General features: G+C 41.9%; 1 protein-coding gene across 2 annotated transcripts; it reads left to right on the top strand.

The window, feature by feature from the left end:
* Nucleotides 1-188: 188 nt before the first annotated feature.
* On the top strand, nt 189-17,774 carry cdc42 (cell division cycle 42). Of its 2 annotated transcripts, none has more exons than XM_080728822.1 (6): nt 189-231; nt 9,682-9,818; nt 9,934-10,006; nt 10,302-10,411; nt 11,730-11,927; nt 15,819-17,774. In XM_080728822.1, the coding sequence occupies exons 2-6, from the start codon at nt 9,714-9,716 to the stop codon at nt 15,906-15,908; spliced, it is 576 nt and encodes a 191-aa protein (XP_080584948.1). In that variant the 5' UTR covers nt 189-231; nt 9,682-9,713; the 3' UTR covers nt 15,909-17,774. The 2 variants fall into 2 exon arrangements, with proteins under 2 accessions (XP_080584948.1, XP_080584949.1); XM_080728823.1 differs by lacking the exon at nt 15,819-17,774 and adding an exon at nt 13,837-14,407.
* The last annotated feature ends 196 nt before the right edge of the window (nt 17,775-17,970 follow it).

Raw genomic sequence — 17,970 nt, 5'->3', positions numbered from 1 at the left:
AAAACACATTTAGTTTCTGACTGGGGTTCTCGCAAGCATAGGTGTGAAATTGAAATCGTAAAATAAAATACATCGATTTTCAGTTAAAAGTTTAACCCAAATCATGTTGAAAACTGGTGAACGTTGACGCCGAGTGACGACGTACGCGACGTGTCCCTGTTCTGCTGAGTGGGAAGCCCCTAGCGTCAGCCTGCCAACGCCCGGCTCACACAGACACAAACAGAGGATACGGTACGGAAAACAAATCTCTCCTTTTCATTCTTTTCATTTTTGTCTGAATGTAACGATTAATGCTGTGTTTGCTAATAGTTAGACTACTGCTATTAGTGTGATATGGCCATGTTGAGGTTCTGGTCACAAATCTCACAATAGTTTATGCCTGTCTCATTCAGCAACAGCATCCGCTAACGTTAGCTCAGCTGGGCTAACTAGGTTAGTAACGACCCCGGCTAGTAGGGAGAAGTGTTGCGGTGTGTTAATTAACACCGGTTTGCCAAGAGACCCTTTGTGAAGTCCTTCTTGCTAAAATGTTAAAACATTGTTGTGTGCGTCATTTATGTGGGTCGTTTTGACAGTAAAGGGAAAGGGAGCAACGGCAGTTAAGCAGCAATAGTTCATGGTAGCTGACGTTAGCGCGACGTGCCTCGAGGTGGGGCTGTGGTGCGGTAACAGTACTATGTCAAGTATCGTCGCCGGGCTAGTACTTTAACGCAGTGCTTCTCAGACTTTCTCATGTCAAGGACCCCCAATTTGACACTTATTAGCCCGCGGACCCCCATTTGTAAAGATATGCAAGGAACCCCCATAAGAGAAGATGTTACAGCTCTTGCAGTGATTCTCAGCTGTATTAATTCCAAGGAACCCCAGTTTGACATCCACTATTGACAACGGCCGTAATGGTATATTTCTATCTCTGAGACCCCAATGTGTTTTGTAAAATCAATGTTAATAATGGACCCCACTTGGTTCCATTTGTACACTGAGTTACAGACCCATAAGGGTCCATTTGGTTCCTAACTAATTTAGCTGAGGACCCCCTGGAACTCCCTCAAGGACCCCTAGGGGGCACCGGACCCCACTTTGAGAACCAATGCTTTAACGTCAGCCATTTTTACAATCAAAGATTCATAGTTGTCAACCTTGACGTTTTTCTGCTAACGCTGAAATTCGTAATTGGTAATAATAATAACTAGGCTACGGATACGTATCATGATGTTTAACTGTTGCCAGTTATACTTGATGATAGTTAGCCATTCCAGGTAAGCTAGATCGAGTCGGGAGCATAATAATAACTCTACTCTATAATAACACAACTAGCTTTGAGTTGTGGTGTTGCAATGACTTAGGAAAATGTAGATAGAATTGAGCAATAATAGCTGCGTATTCCATTTTCTTTAGCGAAAATGTACTGATATTTAAGCAGAACAGTAACTTGGTATCAGATTCATTGATGGCACCCATCATTTGTTTATAATAATGTTACAGCATATGCGAATCTTTGGCTAGTTGTTTCATATGTTTGACACTGTAAATATCGCATCAGCTGTGTAAATAGGCATAATACCATATCCTTTTCTGGGTCAGGCCTGTGTATGTGCATCACCGGGTCTTGTCTGTGAAAAGAGCTTGTAATAAGAAAGCTTTCAGGCAAACTGGGACCAATCACAGAGGAATTTAAAGTGAGTAAATCCGGTAGTAAAGCCAGTCAGCACCTTGCTGTAGCCTATCGTTTGTGAAGTGACTCAATACACTGCATTGTTTTGAGCCTTGGGGCTTTTGACTGTACTATTCATTGTGCAGTTATAATAGATGCTTCCCATTTTATCATTAGCTCATTTGTGTTTTTAAGTTAATTCCGTGGGTTCGATGCACTTGTGTCCAATCCAGTGCTTATTTCCAATTAGCAGCTATGTGTGTTCTGTTTTAAGTGCCAGCATCTGTCACACTGTCATCCTAGAAAACTGAAACTCAGCAGCTTTCACTGCAGGCCCATAGGCTGCCCTGCTTTCAGTGCTGGCTGGCCTACAAACACAAATGAGTGGATTAAGTCTGGAGTCATTACTGCAGCTGTGGCCATCCTCCCAACACATCTAAGCTTAACTGAAAAGGCTGTCTGCTCTGCTGTTGCAAGAACGTGTTGAGATATTGTCAGAGTTGTCTGTGTTCATCATGGATGCAAGTCTTTCTAGTTCTGGGTAGTTACACATTGTACTTAAAGTAGGCCACAGTTTGCAAAACATTACCGGCCCTGCAGGGCAGGAAGTGCCATATGCTGTTGTGTGAGGAAAATCAAGGGATGACACAGGCCACTGAGCTGCTTTCACGTGTTTTGAGCCTTTAGCCTATCCCTATGCTGTCTTGTGTACCAGTCAAATGTCTTGCTTGAAGATGGTGTGATGTAGAAATGTCACTTTCTACATAACAGTTTTACTTATTGGCTAAAGTAACTGTGACTAAACGTCTAAACTGTTCATGCAAACAATGGATATAGGCAATAGCCTATCCACTGCTTGCATTAACAAGCAAATCAGATGCAAAGTGTTTTGAAAATATTGAATTGAGGAATAGTAACTACCTAAATCTTCTTTTTTTAACTTGCTAAAATGCATAATTTGTTATGGAGTTACTACATACTAGATGCGGTTCTTCAGTATCAATAGCTTTAAGTGAATGGAAGGCCTCTGGCTAAATGAGTAGGTAGGGCTTCTAAAAATGCTTTTTGCATTAACCATGAAAATAATTTGAAGGCTAGGAAAAATACAAGCTAGTAATTGGCTAATAATCTGAGAAAGTCTCACTGGTTGCTTAACCATTTGGATAAAGATAGGTGACAGCACAAAGGGTTGGGCTTACAACTGCAGTCAGGTCCTGTTGCATACAACAGACGTTTAGAGTGGACGGGTACATGACAACAAACATGCCTATATGGAGCATCCTGATCCAATACAGCGGATCCAATACAGCGGATTGATTAAATTGTACCAGAAAGACAAGAGTTGTGTGCTGAGTTTAGATGCTGTCTAGTGCTTTTTTGCAAACTGTTATTAAAGTATTCACTCAATGCATGCTGCGGTGCACATTTGAAGAGAAATTAAACTTTCAACTGAAATGGAGAGATGTGGATAGCTCCCATTTTCCCATGGACACAGTTTTGACAGTTGGCGAGGAAGCTTTAGCTCTGTTGATCTATAGGCCTACCTGGATTCAAACTGAATCGGATTTGATCTTTTAAGGAGGATGAATTGAATGAACACAACAGTCTGAATGACTGTGCTGGACTTCCCCTCTAGCCTAACCCACACTCTCCCTATGGTCATAATAACTGCTGTTGAAATGACAACCTCAGGGTCTCTGCTGCTGTTTCCCTCTCTGCTATGCACCTCCCTCCCCCAGTGATGCAGAGCTGTGCATAGGCTTAGTGCAGACATTTATGTAGAGGACAGACTGAGGATGATTTGGTCTGCAGAGCTTTTGTGAATGACGTGTCTGTATCTTTATCTTAACATATTGGAGCTGCAACCAACTCAAGAATGGGGAGCATTTTGTGCAGGAAGAACGTATGATTTGATTCTGGCAAAGGCGTGTAGAAAAAGCTGCCTTCATGTGGAGTCTGGGATGTGGGGGGTTGTTGCTAGTGGGGATCCTGCCTTATTTGTGAATTGCTGTTTTAGGCACCGGGTATTAATACAGCTCTATCAAAGTTAGCTGCAAAGCTGTGTTGATTTCCTGTACTACTCTGTAGTCTGCAGTCAAATTGTGTTCTTTAATATTCCAGAAAAATGTTATGCTGACCTCCTATGTAGGCTTAAATGATATTACTTTTCATTTTATCTATACTGCCATCTAACCATTGTGTTTCAGTGTGCAATACATGCTCACAATGATTCTACTCTCAGGATCAGTACTTAAAAAAAAAAATAAGAATCATAATTGGGGCACGGTGGCGCAGTGGTTAGCGCTTCGCTTCACACTTAAAAGTTCCTGGGTTCAATTCCCACCGGGGACGCTGTGGGTGCTGGGGGTGTGTTCCTCCCTCCGCGTCATCAGCGCCCACACCCTAGGTGGGGTTGGCGATAGGGCCTTTCTGTGTGGAGTTTGCATGTTCTCCCAGTGTCTCCTAGGGTAGATACCCTCACAAAAACATGCAGTAATCCTGTTCTCTATACTGCCTCCCCCTGGCCAGCCGGGGCGCCTGATGGAGGGGAGAGGAACTGTTTGGAATAACGTGTTCCATCCACACGCTACGTCCAAACCGGGGAAATCCCCACTGTCAGGTGAAAAGAAGCAACTTGGACTCCTCATGCATAGAAGGAAGCATGGGGTCAGTCCGTTGTCTCCCCAGGCGCGGCAGAGGGAGAGCAGAGCCCAGGATTACATAGGCAATTGGCACTGGGAGAAAAATGGGTTACAAAATCCTGGGATAAAAATTATATATATATTAAAAAAAAAGAATCATAATTGTCATGGTAGCATTAATGTTCCTAGATTGATACCTATGGTCATCTCATGTCCTAGCTAGCTAAATGGTGCTGTGCAGCACGACTAACAGATGACGTTATGCTGCTCCAGCTTAAAGCTGCAGTGACCCACTGTTGGGAGAGAGGGATGGGAGGTCTGCTCACCCAATATGTAGGAACAAGGGGGTGCGAACTGTCATCTGTCACATAAAAGAGAGCTTTGCTAAGGATCTAGCAGCCTCATTCCCTCGGACAGAGGACATTGCCATTCCTTCAGATGAGAAGCTGTTACTTAGCTACTTGACAGCCACAGGCCCACAGTGCAGGTGATTTGGTCTACTTGCAGCACGTCTAGAATTAAGAGTGCCATATGTTCTCTTCTATGGTGTTGTTTACGTTTGGTGCAGGCTTGCCACGTACTGTATAATAAGACAAGTTCATCGACAGAAATGTCAGCAAATCATGGATATTTTAGAGTAAAGGTCTTTGCACACTGCTGCGTTTTTTTCTTCTTCTGCCAAATATCGGCACGAATTGTAAATAAAAAAATCGTCCTCACTTTATGTCAGTCCCGTTTGCACACTGCTGTTTTTGGACCCGGGTAGATTTTTCCCGATTTTCGCAACTGTCGCCACTGGGTCCCTTGCTCTCTCTCTGTCTCTCTCTCCTTGGCCTGAAAAACATTTTTGCGGATTTCGAATTTCCAAAGAGCAACAAAAAAAACATGGATAAAAAAACGTATCAATATCTGATAGAATGTCTGATTATTTCAGTAGTACTTCTCTCTCCGGGTCCCATCACCATCGTGGGTCACTTCATTCAGCATTGGAGAGAGGTCTTGCATCTTTGATTGCCATTTAATCACAAGGGCCGCCCATAGGAAGCGTGTTTTAGCACTGCATATTACATATAAAGCACCATCCATGATTTATGAAAGGCAATGATATACACAGTATGTCCAGTCTGTGTTAATTTAATTCAGTGAACAAATGGGCCCATAATGGTCCATTTGGTTACATTTGACTTCTTAAGTTTTTATGGATAAATGCACGCTGAGGAGTGTACCGTCTGTATGCTGACTTATCTTTGCTATTGAAGTTTAGGTTTATTGTTGTGTTGTAGTATTGTTTATGTTCAAATTGCTCCATGGCAAATATATAAACAGGAGGCATTTTGGGATGTAGCCTACCTTCCTTCTTTCTATCCCCACACCCACCCCCAACTCCATCTCTGACAGATTGTTAAGCTTATTGTAGCACAACCTAGGTGTGTGTACCTACGTGTGTGAAGGACATTCTACTTCCCATTTGTTCCCCGTACGATTTTCTGGCAGCACTGTCTGTAGGATCATTCTGCATCTGCCTTTGAGATTCTCTGTATTAAATTATGAAAAGAATGGACATCTGGCCAGTCCGCCTTGCCCTTTGACCCCCAGATAGAGGACTCTTGTTATTAATCACTGGACAGTGGACAAATAAACAGAGGTACATCAACAAGCAGCCCTATGTTCAACAGAGCTTGACATCTAAGCCCAGCTCCAACAGGTTTGGGTTCAATTTAATTTCATCTTTTGAGGTTAGGCTAAAAGTTAAATCATAGAGTTGTGCAGTTATTAGCACCTTATTAGGGATGCTCTGTGTGATCGAACACGGATAATCACAGATCACCAAGGCCGATCTTATGTGCTAAAAATGATATGGCAAATTGGCAATATATCGTATCGCCATTCTTGTCGATAAGTGTATCGACAGAGGCTACTGTCTGGAATCGATATGGCAGGAAATGCTGTATGTTAGTCTGTGATGAAGTTTTGACTTTGACTTTTAGCCTTTTCTTTTGTTTTTATTTATTAATTGACACCACACACAGCGAGTATTATGTGAAGTCGCAGTTAACCTTAGGGAGCGCACAACATGTCAGATGTGCATTGTGCCAGAGTTTCTTGTACACAGTATTTTACATGGTGTATATACTGTATGTGTACTATGCTAAATCATCTAGAGAAAGAGATCGAAAGGAAGGTTGAATTGTAACAAGCCTGGTGGAGGACCGTGCTCACATAACTGCTGCTCATATTTGGAGAGTAATTTGGTCTGAAAATACTTCTTACTAGTTTTTGGCTATATTTGGCACTGCATTTGGTAATTAGTGTGTGCCAAATAGAGCGCATACAACCAAATTAAAACTGAAAGATGTTCATTTGTTATTTGGTTGTTGTCATTGAAGTGGATGGTAAGATACAGATACAAAATATCTGTCACAGATATTCTTTATCTGTATCTTACCATCCACTTCAATGGAGACATACAGTATATTTTGTATCTGTTTGTTTCTGGCCCAGTGGAAATGGGCCTTTACTGGGTAAAATTGAATAAGACTGCAGCATAGGGTGTGCATCATCATCATCATCAGTTCAGTGCATGATGAGTATGAGTACACAGAGGTAGCCAGCCTCATTATGGAGTTTTCTCCTGCCATCATGCCACACCGTTAAAAAACAGCAAGGAGGACATTGTATTTTTAAGAGAGCCTAATCGAAAGATTTAAGATGGATGTTTACAGTGTGGCTGGCTCTATCTGCAGGAATATGGTGGAAGAGGCAAGAGGGTCAGTCTGTGTATGTGTCTCCGGAGCTAATCTCACTGATCCGCCAGACTGATCATCGCTAAATCTCTTTTCTGGTGTAGACGGAGCCTGTAGGCCACAGAAGCTTGTAGATCTGCTTTTTTTTGACGTATGACGACAATATACCCATTTATGATGGAGTATGAATCAATGTGTAAACAGTATGCAGTTGGTGGAGGGGAATGGGGATGTTAAGTTTAAAAGCACAAGGAGTTTGTTTATCCACAAAAATGGAATTATGTCTGTGTTCAATAATGTATGACTGTCGAACACTAGTATGTATAATAACTGGTTCAAGAGGGAGGCAGGCTAATGGCTATGCACCAAAACGTTTGATATTGGCATTTGGCAACAAGCAGCTCTACGATTTTTGCCTTTGGTATGACTGATAAAACACAACCATTAGTCTGCTGAACCTCTTCAATGGCATGCATAAGCACCTGAAGTACCTCTGCTTTATTATATTTTTGGTTTATCTGTTTTAGTTTTGTCTGAGTATTGATATTTTTTGTCTTCTGATTCATGTATTTTAATAATGCTGTATATGTGTATATGAATGTCTCTCTACCTGTTGAATTTTGTGTTCTGTATCTCGGCTACACTGAAAATGAGGGCCTGCCCCTCAACTGTACTCGAAATAAAGGTTATGATGAAGATGATGACATCAGGTGCTTGATTCCAGGGGTCATACTTGTCACAGGCCATTTTGATCAAACGTTTCTATTTCTGCTCAAGTTTGACGTGTGAACTGCAACTTTAAAACAATGGTCTCGGGCTCAGCATTATTTGTACAGCTCCTGTGCTAACACAGATGAGCTTTCGGAGCTATGCAGCGGATTGACGATTAGTGCCTGCCCCAAATGTGTTTGTGTGGAAACAAAACTTGCATACCTCTCCATGCAAGTCTCTACATTGCACAGTTAAATCTTTCATTCGTTTTAGCAAGTGACAATTTTGTTACTGTTACTGTGTTGCTGGCAGTGGCTCTGGATTGTGTGTACGTGGGGGTGGGTTATTATTGTGGATCCAAGAATAGCACAGCATCAAAGCAAAGTGAGTGAGGCGGAACTAATGCCATGTACACATTATCCAACTTATAGTCAGACAGCATTTCTGGACTGTATTTTCTAGGAATTGTATGTTTAAACGCTATAAATGAAACCACCATCTGTTTAGGACTAATTACGGTAACCGAAAATCTAATATTTTATATAAATATATTACCGTAATTCAAATATGGTATATAATTGTAACTCATAAAATACTCTAGCAGTGTTTCACATTTCTTTCAAAATGACCGTCAGCAGTCAGACTGGATTTAACACATGAATTATTCTACAAGCGTTTCATTCTAATGTGGGATGCGCAATGCTTTGATGTGCAGATGCGTGCCGTGCTCTAGTGACAGCTGAACCGCCTTCTCTATCCAGAGCCACAAACTGGCTGGATTAATTCATTCAATATGTATCAAATATTCAATGTTTCCGGCACCACCACAAAATCTATAACATCAAAATAGGCTGTAAAAAACATGTTCCTAAAGTGTCACACAAAATTAATAATTATCCCACTGGACAAAATGTGGTGAGTCAGTCTGCGTAGCGTTAGATTAGACTAGTTGTTGGTAGTTAAAAAGTGACTGGGTTGCCTAAAGTGTTCAGGACTTGCGTATAGAAACTCTGACAGGATAAAGACGTGTAATTGGAATTCATTCATACAACAAATAAATTGGCAGACAAAAGTGGTACTGGAGCTAATAAATTATATTTGTTGGGTGCTCCCTCCTGAGTGGATAAAATGATCACAACCTGAACATTTCTTTTCTGTTTACTAAAGATCTGGAGAGATGGGAAAACCCCCTGTGACTGAACAAACACTGTCAATGATTAGATTGATTACCTTTGGAATAATGGAGCTTTTTTCGTATTTTTGTTAACAGAATAATATACCATGATGGAGTGTAGAGACATGGTTCACAATCACATGAAGTGTTTTTGAGCGGTGGTCACAACGCTCCTATACGTGGCTGTGTGTGTGGGTCTGTCTGTCTGTCTGTCTGTATGTCTGTCTCCGTGTCCGTAGCCTGCAGTAACCTTTTCTGACCACACATGTTAAGGGAGGGGCGCTGTTGCACACACACACACACACACACACACACACACACACACACACACACACACCACCGCTCAGTTCACACGAGTGTGATTTTTTCTCTTGTAGTCTTATAAATTGTGCTGCCTCGATGTTGCAAGTGGCATGGCATAGTAATCCCCTTGTTTGAAATACTCCTTATGTTTTCCTCACAGATTCTGTCTATGATACCAACTAAACTGAAAATGGGTCTTTTGTGGATGTACTGCATATTCCCAGCAACTGTTCCAACCTGCTTAGTTAGGCAGCCGTCCTGTTTAATTGTTTAGTGCCATAGAGAAAGTGAGCAGTCTTCTCAAGGTCATCTCCTGTTCTCGCTCATCTCTTTGTTCAATCTCAAATCCAGTTATCTTGTTGACCACATGGCAGTTGTTAGCCTGTTGTCGTGTGATCCTTCTGCTAAAGCCCCTCACTAATGGAACACAACCTGTTTTTCTCTCTTTTCCAGATCTTGAATGAGTTGTAAAGTAAAATCCAGCTATGCAGACCATCAAGTGTGTTGTAGTCGGGGATGGAGCAGTTGGTAAAACCTGTCTGCTCATCTCTTATACGACAAACAAGTTCCCCTCGGAATATGTACCTACGGTCAGTGGATGAAGCCAAGAGATTATATGCATCCATCAAATAACTGTGTGTGTGTCTCCAGTCCACACTGATTTGTAACCACTTGTCTTTCTGCCTCCCTCTTTCCAAACTGTAGGTGTTTGATAACTATGCTGTAACTGTAATGATCGGAGGCGAGCCCTACACCTTGGGCTTGTTTGATACTGCGGGTATGTGTTTTCTTGTTACATGCTACAGTTGACAAGTGGTACTCTGTGTAATGCAGCGTGCCTACATTTCAGATTGTGAGTGGTGAAATATATCTGTTGATGCATTGAAGCGTGTGCAGATACACACGCTTTCTGTAGTAGCCTATAAGTGCCGCCCATAGATTGGTAGACCGGTTATTGAGCTGATCTGCCTGACATGCATACGTATGTGTCTGTGTGAGAGTGTGTTATATTACTGATGTGATGTTAAACTTGTGTGTTTTTTAACATGTGTTGGCTTGTGTGGTTTCTCCAGGTCAGGAGGACTATGACAGGTTACGACCTCTGAGTTATCCCCAGACAGATGTCTTCCTAGTCTGTTTCTCTGTTGTATCTCCCTCCTCTTTCGAAAACGTTAAAGAAAAGGCAGGTTTTTCTTCTTTCCTCTGTCTCTCACTTTATCTACAACAAAATTGTAATACACTAGAGGTTCGCGGGCCTTCGGCCCGCTCACATCTAGTAAAAAAAAAAAAAAAAGAAAGTAAAAAAGAAAGTAAAAAAAAAAAAAAAAAATTGGGGGGGGAACTATTGTGGCGGAACTATTGTGCCGCAGCGCACGTTTCCGGTCGGACATATTTGACCGCCGGACGCACTTCCGGTTAGGAACTCCGTGTGCCACGTGATCAGTCCTAGCCAATTGGAGTGCTGCATTTGGTCGTGTGGTGACAAATAAAAACCGCTGGCTGCAGTTTACAAATGTAATATAAGATATACTTTTGAAAGCAGTAAAGACGATGGGAAGTAAGCAATTAGGTTTATTTTTCTGTACCGTAGCAGGATACGGTATATTTCACATTAAGAAGTATTTCAATAGCATTTATACAAAACACAAAAAGGATCTAAATGTTTTCTTAGAACATGCAGCTCTCAAATACAATGAAACCTTTTACACAGCAGTTTGCACATTTCAAAATTATTTCAAAACCAACAAGTGTTTTAGAAGTGGTTTTCACACAAGTGAATTTGCACAATTGCTACTGCATAGTGCAATATCTGTTTGCATCTTTATTTGGTTTATTGTTGATCCTTCCTCAAACATTGAAATCCGAATACGAAAGTAAGATTTAACCGTTAAATTGAAGCAGGACAATAATTCTCTTACACATTTGTTTGGTCTTTAGCTTGCCTGTTGCACCTTTCTTAAAACGAAAGCATGTTCATGATTTGCTGGTGCAGTACATAAGAATACAGGTTAAGTGAAATGTGTTTAACAGAAACAACAGTTGAAATTTGTTGGACAGATCCTTCGCCTTCACAGCCTCCTTTTTCACTGCTACACTGATAATACATAGCTCTACCTCACCTCCAAAACCATTACTGCTACCACCCACTACACCCTCACCACCTGCCTGACTGACATTAAAACCTGGATGCAATATTAATCCATATGTAGGGCATTTTTCTGTTAAGTCTGTAATGTCCTTGTTTTGGGCACCATTCTAATTAAATATAATCAACCCAAAGTCCTATAAGCAGTAATGGTTTTAAACTGAGTTCATTTCACGATATAATTGTACAAATTTTACTGAATCCACTTTAAATGGTCTTCAAATCTATGACAAATACAACAACATGATGCAGCTTCATCGGTGACAATGTAGTCTGAGCGTACCCAATACAGACAAATGTGCGAACCAAGGCTTTCTTTTATCCTTACATTTCTCTGTGTTTGTGTGATGTCCAGTGGGTACCAGAGATCACCCACCACTGTCCAAAGACGCCTTTCCTGCTGGTGGGGACTCAGATCGACCTGCGGGACGACCCGTCCACTATAGAGAAGTTGGCAAAGAACAAGCAGAAGCCCATTACTCCAGAAACAGCCGAGAAACTGGCCAGGGACCTCAAGGCCGTCAAATACGTGGAGTGCTCAGCCCTCACACAGGTAAGAACTATGCAGACTGACGACTTCTGCGTTTAAATTACAGCAATCACTTGTGCCTTACCCCTTACTTTTTTGACTTTTTTCTATTTTGAAAAACAAAATAATTCAAATAGCCAATCTACAAGCTCACAGCGTGTCGATGTAGATTGACTATTTTCACTAATACAAAATATCAAAAAAGTCACTAATACAAAATATCAAAAAAGTTTAGGCACAGTTTGCGCCCAACTCACATACGGTACAGTATATTCTTTAGAGGTAAAAGGGCAAGAAAGTGGTGTAAAGAGGAACATACTGCATGTCCCCTGACCCATAGCATAATCTTTCTCTATTTTTGATCTGAATGTTGACCATATTTTATCTCACTGTCCTGTCTTATTTCATGAGGTCAGGTGGGTTGTTGATTCAAGTCCCATAAAGGTTCCATGGTTCAGGAGAAACATGTAATGTACTGTATAGGCCATAGTATATTTAGTTAGATCACAGTTGTGGTTTGCAGATTTGAAACGGATTATAATGTAATGCTAGGGAAAACATTTGATTGCTGATATAATGAAGTATCTGTCAGGTTTCAAAATTGTTATTGTTGGAGAGAAACACAGATTCTCCTGCATGTATTCTATTGTGACACTACGTGTGTCTATCTTTAGCTGTCTTTATCAAAATTAAATGCTGATACTTTGTTTGCCATGGCATCAGCTAATGGGGATCCTTAATGAAATCAAATCTTGGATAGCGCTCAAAAGAGAGTTCAGATACTATAAGAGAAGGTTTTGCAAAAATCTTAAGGTTGTGGCTGTTAATGTGATTGATCACTGTGGGGAAAGTTCTCCTCAGCACTGGACCCAAACATTTAGTAGCAGTGAGTAGCGCCCAGGATGCAGTTCTTTGGTCATTAACCTTGGTCAAGGGCACTAGCATACTAACCGTAATGCCTTTTGGTTACAGGGAAGACATGCAAACTCCACACACAAAGGTCCCAGTTTGGCTCAATCCTAGGACATTGTCACTGATGTGAAACAACAGTGCTAATCACTGAGCTGGCCTGGCGCACCCAAAATTAAATACAGACAATTGCTAGATGAATGCCAGTAAACCTATTTTGATTTGACCAACACCTTGATTGTATTGTCACAGCTGAGGCTGTCAATAGAGAGAGAGAGAGAGAAGCACCTCTTCTTTCTGGGAGAGCTAGTTTACCCTGAGCCTCAACTCGGCATGGCCCTGGCCATGTTCCTGTGATTGCCTCCTCACAAGCGGTCATGTAACATCAGCTCTGGGAGAAGGAAGGTGACACCAGGCTCAGGGGGTGGGTCGCTGGGTCCCAGGCTGTGGGGACGGGCCTTGCTGGAAGAGAACAATAGTTTCTGTGCTCCGCTCCTTCCTTCCTGCCCCCCCCTCCCCCTCCCCCTCCCCCTCCCCGCCTGTGCAACAGGGGCTGTTGCACAGCTGCTGATGTAATATCCTGTTTCCTGTCCTCTACCTCTGCGGTCTGGGGAGCATCCCTCCATCCACACCTCTGCTTCACAGGCCAGCTAACAGAACTGGTGTTCTGTGTCTATTCCGTAGCTGCACACTCCTCTTTTTGTCATGTGTTTCCCACATACATTCTTTAACCACATTAACCCTGGCATCCCTATTTTGGGCATGTCATTATAGGAAAACAAATGTCAAAATTTTTACATTTTGTCTTCCAACATAGCAGATCTACAAGCTCAACAAGCTTGCAGATCGACTTATCTCCGCAGTGGTTAATTCTACCTCTACTGTCCCACTTGCGTTTCATACAGTGTTCCTCTTTGCTCACCCATGTTCCTCTTATACCCACCTCCCTCTCTCTGTCGCTGTGCGTGTGCTTGCAGTGTGCTAATAGTGCTGTTGTTCTCTCCCCTCCCCTCTGTCATTGTAGCGAGGGCTGAAGAATGTATTTGATGAAGCTATCCTTGCTGCCCTAGAGCCGCCTGAGACCCAGAGAAAGAGGAAATGCTGTATATTTTAAAGTCGCCCACTCCTCTTCACCACCTCTCTCTTGCTCTCCTTGCTATTGTTCTCTGAGCTCCACCACCATTTCCCCTCAGCCACCTTGTCTCTTGCCTTTTTAACTCACCATCTCTTCTCTATAATGTCCCCCCCCCCCCCTTCTTAGCTTCTGCTTTTCAAGTATTTTCTCGTCTTTACAACCAAGTAACCAACATGCCAATCAGCAACCCATTTCCTGCCTCCACTTCCTCTCACCCACTGCTACTTTGTATTGAGAGCTCGCCACAGCTTGTGTCTGTGTTTTCGGATTTTCCTAATTGCACAGGTTCCTTTCCAAAACTTAAACATTAAGTAGGCTGAGTTGACATCATAACCTTCCAGTCAGACACATCACCAGACCGTCTCATTATTCTCCACAGAGGGTTCTGCTTTTGGTCCTTTCTCATATATTTGGTCTGTGGCCAAGAGTAGAGCTCTAAACCTATAGAGGACGTAGGATGCTGTTTGGGATGTGGCCATTGTTGCTTCAGTCACTCTAGGTTTTCCTTTCCCATTTACTAATAGTAGTCTGTGTAGAGAGGGTTTGGAGTGGATGTGGTGACTTTTCAGGGCTCATCAGTCTTAAAAGATCTGCACATTAATACAACCTGTGCCTCCATTAATGAACTAACATTTATGTAATTTTGTACTACTGTTTGATGTATTATTTAACAGGCCAAGATGTCTGATTATGGTTGCTGTTTAGTACAAATGTGATATATAGAGATTTTGTCCATCTTTGCAATACCAACTACTAAAGGAACTAGCATGAAAGCAGGCAATATATGGCACATCTTGAGCTATATTGACCATTTGTTTTATATGGGCTCATAACCAAACAATGTTATTTTCCTTGGAAGTTTGCTTAATATCATAATGGTTCACAATTTCTGTGGCCACTCATCCTCTATGACTATGTGCAATTTGCTGCAGTGCAAATCCTCCGGTATATATAAAAAGAAAAAAGATCTTCCATAATTGTACTGGTTTGTGAAATTAATAAAGGTCAAATCAACTTGATATCTCTTGTTCTCTCTTCTTACCCAGTTAATTTTCTATAGTCCACAGAGGACTAGTGTACTCTGAGCTGACTAGAGCCCCTGGGGCCTGTGGGTTCCCTGCATACACCAACATACTGCAGTATTAGACCTCACATGATCAGGCTAATGTAATGTAAGGCTCTTACACTGTTCTGCCCAGGGGCAAACAAACACTTGTCTCTTTTCATAACATCCATCTCAACGCAACAACACTTTTGAATCTCATTTGGTTCATTCATAGGGGTGGGTGGATCCTCCACTTGTTTGACTAGCCAATGTCACAGCCAATCTGCACCTCACACTGTCAACAAGAGTAACATGTTTTGTGTTGGTCTCTTTATCACAAAGCCTGAGTTATATTAAAGCCAACATTTACAGAAATTACTTTTCAAGCGATTTCACTGGCACAGACAAGTTTCCCACGCTGAGATACAATCATTTGTTGCGTGTTCCTGTCTTCTCAGCCAGTTTGGTGTACGGTGGTCATTAGCTGCTTGTGTCGTACACTGAAAAGAACTGATCTACAAGTGAGCTTGTAGACTGGCTGGTGACGTGTGCAGCAACTCAAGCAAATCATTAGAATACCGACATTACATAAAATGTTGCACAACATTAGTTTCCACAAAGTCATACATATCTGGATTATTTATTTTATTTATTTAGTTGTCTTTGAACTGACTAGGCCTTATTGGTTTGTCTGATGTTCATTAGGTGAATAATGTTACACTTATGACTTACCTCCCTCTGACTGTCTCCCATTGACCCCTTTATTTGACCTGTGTATGAGAGTGTGTTGTCTCATCGTTCAGCCTGTGTGTGTTTGTGTCCACAGAAAGGCCTAAAGAATGTGTTTGATGAGGCGATATTGGCTGCGTTGGAGCCCCCAGAGCCCAAGAAGAAGCGCAAATGTGTGCTGCTATGAGTGACCCCGCCCTGAAAGCATACACGCAACACACATGCACACACACACACACACACGCACACTCACACACATACACACACACCCTACCTTATGTACATACATGCACACACATTCTTCCCTTCCTTACCCTCTCCATCCCTTTCCCTTGCTCTGCTAAGGCTGGTTCACAGCTATGTCCTCCACAGTAAAGACTAAGAAAGCAGACGACCAACTAAGTTTCAGATAACCCTCTGCAATAACGCAAAGCTCCTTTCACCTATATCTGAGTCCGGCCTGTTGGGAGGCAGAAGACAAACCTGCACCTGCTAACAGGTTGCAGATGGGCTCTGAGCAGGATGGTGAAATACACCAGGCTTAAGTAGAATTCAAGAGGTATGTCGAGTTGAATCTTGTCAGTGTAGTGGCCTATCCACTTCTTGGTGTCCAGCCGCCACTTAGCTGCCATTGGCCAATAAAAAGCTTTGTCGGAGTTAAGCCCTGCCCCCTTTTGCCTGCCTGATAAGTGCTACTTTATCTGTGCCCTGTGACGAGCGCACTCATCACCTAGTCCCCACGATCCTTCCCTGCAGTACTTGACAAGTAGTGCTTCTTTGTTTTTGTATGCCAACACCCGCCCTCCCCTTCCCTCAACAAACACAATTGAAGTCTGAAAAACTTTCTTCCATATTCCAGGTGGACTGACACTAAGCGTTGGCCACCCAGAGAACTGTCCACATCTGAAAGGATTGGATAATTATGTGAACCATAGTTGATGTCCTACATGCTCTATTAGGACTTAACACTCTGCTCTGTACCATCTAATCCTGTCACATCTGTAGACGTTCAGGGTGCTGACTAGCGTTCTATGTGGAATGCAGTGTTCGCTGAAGAGCTAAAGGCAAACCAATAGCAAAAGGGTCTGTGAGCGGACCGCAGGAATTGGCCTTTTTTTAAGCAGGGAACTTTTAAAACAGTGTTAGCAGAACAAGCGGTGTGTTCTTAATGTGTTGCCAGGGACCAAGGGAGTGTAGGCAGGATATCGTTGAACCATTGTTGTAGCCATACTGTGAGAACGGGTACAAAAGAAACGCCCTCGGTGTACACCAGTCGCCACCTTCGGAACATGACTTTTAGACGATCGATCACTTGACATGAACTACCCGCATGCAACTAATGCTTATTGTTTATTGACTTGCGTACCATTGTCATGCTACTAAATAGCAGATTTTCAAGCTCACAATGTGTCGCAGTGCCAGGCATTGTGAACTTGTAGATCTGATCTTACTCAGGCTTGGGTGTTTTATCACACAGCTACAGCCTGTCCAGGCAGAGTGTACGTTGCTGTGTGACAGGATGGGCTCTCTCTCTTACCCGTTCTAACGGTATGGCACTGCATGTAGCCGAGCCTTGGTCTCTGTTTTGATGATAGGTTTAACAGATATAATAATAATGTAAGCTGGCACACAATGTTGATGTAGGCTCCAGATGTTTTTACCAAAACTTATGTTTTTTTTTTTGTATTTTTTTTTCTTCTGTTCGGTTTGTTTTTAATTTTATATTTTTAAAAATGAGGTTACTTTAACTCCTTTTTACTTTTAGGGGTTGGAACTCACCTGAACTCTTATCTGCCAGTTAACATAAAGCAAACCTGTTTGGTGGAGTACATGAAAGAAACCTCCAATGGCAGAGAGACTGTTTGATAAAGATTATCTGTGATTGGTTATTTTGTTTTTCTTTACTGGTGGCTTAGAGTTGTGTTGAAGTTCAGCCCAAGACTGTATTATAATTATAACCTGTTTCTTTTGTTGTTTTTGTTTTTTTGGGCAAAACCAAATGCTTTGTCTGAAGTCTTTGTTCTTTGTATATGCATACTTTTCAAAAATATTAAACTTATACCTTAATTGCCTTTATTACTTTTGCCTTGCCTTCTTTATGGTGTGATTCAAGAATGTTGAGTTTGCCTACTGGCACCAGATTTGAGAGAGAATCACATAACTCTGGAAAGTGAATTGTCCTTTCTGTCCAAATCATTAAGTTTAACCATAGGTAATTATCCTTCTCTTGGTTCTTTTAAACCTCCTAA

Source organism: Nannobrachium achirus (genome assembly GCF_963921795.1).
Source record: "Nannobrachium achirus genome assembly, chromosome: 6".
NCBI lineage: Eukaryota > Metazoa > Chordata > Actinopteri > Myctophiformes > Myctophidae > Nannobrachium > Nannobrachium achirus.
This window is presented reverse-complemented; position numbering and strand designations above follow the sequence as displayed.

What these genes read in the sequence shown, in the direction of transcription:
- cdc42 (XM_080728822.1), top strand. Translation starts at nt 9,714, where the DNA reads ATGCAGACCATCAAGTGTGTTGTAGTCGGGGATGGAGCAGTTGGTAAA. An exon ending in CCTCGGAATATGTACCTACG is followed by an intron (nt 9,819 to 9,933) that starts GTCAGTGGATGA and finishes TCCAAACTGTAG; the next exon opens with GTGTTTGATAACTATGCTGT. An exon ending in AGTGCTCAGCCCTCACACAG is followed by an intron (nt 11,928 to 15,818) that starts GTAAGAACTATG and finishes TTGTGTCCACAG; the next exon opens with AAAGGCCTAAAGAATGTGTT.